Source organism: Fukomys damarensis, unplaced genomic scaffold, assembly GCF_012274545.1.
Source record: "Fukomys damarensis isolate Sample0158 unplaced genomic scaffold, DMR_v1.0_HiC HiC_scaffold_17, whole genome shotgun sequence".
Taxonomy (NCBI): domain Eukaryota; kingdom Metazoa; phylum Chordata; class Mammalia; order Rodentia; family Bathyergidae; genus Fukomys; species Fukomys damarensis.
This window is the reverse complement of record NW_022900929.1, coordinates 44,504,449-44,509,649: the sequence shown is the minus strand read 5'-3', so window position 1 is coordinate 44,509,649 and position 5,201 is coordinate 44,504,449. Positions and strand designations below refer to the sequence as shown.

The 5,201-nt window shown below is 34.2% G+C and overlaps 1 protein-coding gene across 1 annotated transcript; it reads right to left on the bottom strand.

Annotated features, from left to right (window-relative positions):
* Positions 1-1,597: 1,597 nt before the first annotated feature.
* LOC104849737 (olfactory receptor 4F4) lies at positions 1,598-2,527 on the bottom strand. The gene has a single exon (XM_033765299.1). It carries the CDS (start codon positions 2,525-2,527, stop codon positions 1,598-1,600), a length of 930 nt encoding a protein of 309 aa, XP_033621190.1.
* Positions 2,528-5,201: the final 2,674 nt, after the last annotated feature.

Sequence of the window (5,201 nt, the reverse complement as noted above, 5' to 3'; positions counted from 1 at the left end):
AGATGTGTACACATAATTTTATGCAGAAAATGACATACATCATCAAAGGATATAGAATATGCAGTATTATACAAGCTATTATATATCCTTTTTTCATTGAGTTTATTGGTACATTTTAGGTATACAGAACAGTTACATTCATCATTAGGATCTTGTACCTTCACATGACAAGCCTTGTTTTGGATTTTTTCCCCATACCCCTGCGGAAAAGCTATTATGTTTGAAGAAATCATGTGATGTTGAAACAACTGGATTTGTCCATTTTAACAATTCTAAAAATAAAATATAACAAAATATATAACAAAATATATACATTTCCTTCTCTCTCTATTTTTCTTCATATATGTATATGCATGTTAAAAGTGTGTTTTTTTTGGTATTTGTGTGTGTGTGTGTGTGTGTGTGTGTATGTTTTCAGGTAAATGTTTCTTTGGCAAAAATTTTGTTAGTACATAGAACTACAGAGCTTTCTAAATTTTTCAGAGAAGTACTTGGCAATTGTATTATTTGTACTGGTTTCTCTCTGGCTTTCTTGTCATGAGTCTAAATTTCTTTTTTTCTTTTTATTAATGTATGGCTGCAATATGTAGTAGTGATCTTCTATGGGGGAATTGATATATGAATATAATATATCTTGATCATTTTAATTCTTTTACCACCCAAATCTTTTATACTTGATCCCCTTCTCCATCTCCAAACAGTTGAAATTTCTTTTGCTTTGAAACAATGTAACGTGTGCTTTTTCATTCTCATACTCATAATTGATTTATTTTATTTCTTCAAGAAAATTACTACTGCAATCATAAAAAACTATTAACTAATAAGATAAATAAAATTTATTTATTTATTTATTTCAGCTTTAATTGAGTTTATTGGTACATTTTAGGGATACAGTACAGTTACATTCATTGTTGGGATCTTGTACCTCTACATGACAAGTCTTGATTCTCATTTTTTCCCCATACCTCTGCCCTCCCATCACCCCCTCCTCCCCTCCCCATCTACACTTTCTTTTAAAGAATTGCAAACACTTTTCTGTGTTTATTTCAAGGAAAAATTCATGGACAACTTCACATTTATAAGAACAATAAAACTTGAATACTTGAAGCTGTTATGTCATGGAGGACCAGAAAAATAGTATTAGCATTCGATTCATTTATTATTTTATTTTCTATGTGAATGCACTTTTGTTCTCCTCTTTAGCTGGCTCAGAATTTGGAAGTATACACCATGCTGTTACTTTAGAAATGGAATAAAACCTATTCTAAAATGATTTTATAAGTAGTATACTAATTAAAATGTCATGTGCAGTGTTGGGAACATAGGTAGTGTTTAATAAATTGTGGCAATGATTATTTCTGTAGGTATCATGGCTATTATCTTATAATCTTCTAACACATACAAAAGAGCATTCATGCAGTCTTTATCTACCAGTCTTTATCTAGACATTAAATTTATGAATATATAATAGAAAAACATAGACCATACATCTGTGACTACTTATAGATTACAGATGTGATGAGTCAGAATTTGGAGGTCAAAATGTGCCAACAGGGGACATACACAGAGTTTTTTTATTACATGAAATAGGTAATAATTATTCCTTGAATCCACACGATGACATTCGTTTTTTTATGGCATTCCTAATATCTTTATTTCTTAGTGTATAAATAGCTGGATTCAGAACAGGTGTGATGACTGTGTAAAATACAGCAAGAAATTTGTCTACCCATGTGATATTGATGGGCCACAGATATATGAAAATGCAAGGTCCAAAGAACAGCACCACTACTGTGATGTGGGAGGTACAGGTAGACAGTGCTTTGGGTGCACCCTCTTTAGCGTGAAGGCAAACAGTTAATAGAATGTAAGTGTAGGAGATCAGCAGGAGAATGAAACAAGTTGTTGCCAAAACACCACTATCTGCATTTATAATGGACTCCAAAGTCTCAGTATCCATGCAGGCTAATTTCAGCACTAAAGGAATATCACAGAAAAAGCTGTCCACTACTCTGGGACCACAGAAAGGCAGCTCCAGAATGAGAAGCAGCTGACTCATGGCATGCACAAAGCCAACGATCCATGATATCAAGACTAGCCAGATGCACTTTTGTCTGTCCATGATGCTGGAGTAATGGAGTGGCTTGCAGATGGCCACATAACGGTCATAGGCCATTGTCACAAGAAGCACCATTTCACCACCACCAAAGAAATGCACACAGAGGATCTGGCTCATGCATCCCCCAAAGGAAATGGTCTTATTATCCTTTTTGAAGTCTGTGATTAGTTTTGGGGTAGTTACTGAAGAAAGACAGCAGTCAATAAATGAGAGGTTTGCTAATAGGAAGTACATGGGGGAGTGGAGATGGCGGTCAGTGATGATTAGGAGCACGACAAAGAGGTTGCCCACAACAGTCATCAGGTACAGTAAGAAAAATGGCAGTGAGAGGAAGACCTGGAGCTCCTTTGCATTACAAAGACCCTGAAAAATAAACTGAGACACCACAGACTGGTTTGTTTCTTCCATTTAGCACTTGATGTTCTAATGGGATCCAACGAGGAAGAGATGAGCTAAAAGATTCAAGAACAGTCACACAAGCTTAATGTTCAGGTCCCAGTGAGCAATAAATACAATCTGTGTACAAAAGTAAAATCCTAATAATGTACTAAAATAAAAAGTTAAAATAAGTTTTTCTTCTATCTAAATGTGTGCCCAGCAATTAAGGCAAGAATCTAGGGTAGAAAGACAGGTCCAGAAGTTTACCCATCAGAACTACAATACAAGCAGTTATCAAATATGAATATCCTCCAGAAAAATGTCACTAGTAAATGTTCTCCAGAACTGGTTTCTAAACCTTGGACCTACCTCTTCTGCAGGAATTAGGAAAATCTTGTATTCACAGCATAGTTGTAAAATAGTTTAGAAAACTCTCTATTTTATTAGCCAGAATCCAAGGCAATTATCCAATGATATATTTCATGTCTGACCATATATTTCTTTGACACAAATCTACTTCTGAGTAGATATGTATGAGAAAACTGAATTCAATCAAAATGTAAATATATGGGAAAAACTTTCCATGAAATTACTTGAGCTAGGACGTTAGTGTTCCAAAAGTGATCCCAAATGCTTAATACACATTATGTTCTGGATTTTCTTGCCTTCCTAAAAAAACATGTTTTTCTTAGCCTGGCCAATGCTGCTTATTGCCATACAATGACTTACCCTTTACTTTTAGTGTTAAAATCTTCATTTAAATGCTGCCTTAAATGATATATATGTGAAAGCTCTCATAATTCTGACTGTCCATGTCATATAATATAAATTCTAAATTCATTTATATTCAAATTGTTAATATATACAATTTAAATGTCACTTGTGGAAATATATATTATATGACAGCAAGTTGAATCTTTTTCTCCAAATCCTTCCTTATTTTCTCAGTTTCTATTTTTCTTTCCTTATATCTCTCCTTTCTTATCCTCCCTTTTTATCTCCCTCTCTTTTTTATTATTTTTCTTTCCTTTTCTTCATCTTAGTTTATCACCTCTTTATTTATTGCTTTTAGCTTAGTATCTGGAATACTAACAAGTTGACTAATGAACAGATAATTTTGTGCCAGTTCTGCGTTGTTTTTTGCAAATATTACAGATTTTTTTTTCAGGATTGACTCTAGGGCCTTCACTCTTAGCTATGTTCACCAAGTCCTCTTACTTTTGCTTTTTGAAATAATTTCTTCCTAAAATTTCTAAGTTGATCCAACTGGCCTCAAACTTATGATCCTCAGCATTTATTGTCATTTTGCAGATGTGAAAGCTTGATTTCCTGAGGTTATACACCTAGAAAGTAAAAATGAAGGGAGGGCAGGGACAAGGGGAAGAAATGAGAACCAAGACTTGTCATGTAGAGGTACAAGATCCCAACAATGAATGTAACTGTACTGTATCCCTAAAATGTACCAATAAACTCAATTAAAGCTGGGGGGGGGAAGAATGTAAACTCAAGACTATCTTACTCCGGAGCCTCCAGTATAACTTGCACACTGGAGCTGCTCTGACAGGAGTCTTTATTCTTTATTTGGAAAAGACGAAGCTAATTAATCATGTGCGTGAAAAGACATATTGCTCTATGCAATTAACCCAAATGCAAATATAAATGGCAAAAAAGTTTATGTTTATGTTCACATCTTTCCAATTTTATGTTTTCTTTTCAAATTGAACTTGACTTTACCGTATAAATTTTTAAGGCTGTTTTCTGCATTTTCTATACTTTGAGCAAAAAGATAGAACAGACAAAATCCAAAAAGAATGAGAAAATATTAGGGAAATTTAAATGCCCAATACAAACAGTGCCTCCCCACATGTAGGTCTGGAAACTTGTAAGACGGTAAAAAGACTTTGGCTTTTCTCTGTTGTACATGAAACTCTGCGGGAAAATGTCCAGAAGTCTCAGGGATTAGTTACATGAAAAACTCCACAATATTGGCAAGCATATTAACTAAAGTATATAATTAGAAGTCTAAAATCAATTTAGAGGCATAGAAAAATTATAAAATCCAGTAATTGTTCTTAACTGGGTGGATATAGTAAAAATTTAAAGTGCAAAAGCAGACTGTGATATACTTACTCATCAGGAATTATTTACTGTGAAATACTTACTCATCTTTGAAACCAGGTTCTTGGATGATGAGGTTTATGCAAGATTCTGCCTTAAACAGAAAGTGAAGTTTTTCTGCTGTAAGCAGTGTTGACAACAATATATACACTTTGTTGTGGCAAATATATCCTGCAAGATGTAACGTGTGGCCTGGAAACTTCTGCTTTGCATTTTAAATATAGAAAAGTGTCTGCAAAAGTTTTTATCATCACAGCCCTTTGGGATCCTCAGCTTCCAAGTTTCCCTGAGTTGAAGGCAGGTACACCACATTCTTCTCAATGCTGAGTTCAAGTTAGACTAAATACAAGTAAAAGTGTAAGATAAGAAAGTTTAAATGAAAGATAGAAAATATTGGTCACAACATGGTGAATCTGAAACTCTTGTGTATTGTTGGTGCCAGTGTAGATGGTGCAGTAACTATGAAAAATAGCATGGAAATTCCCCCCAAAAATTAAAAATAGCACTTCTCTAAGACTCAGTAATCCCACTACCGGGTGTATATATATATATACATATACATTCTCTCCCTCTCTCTCTCTCTCTC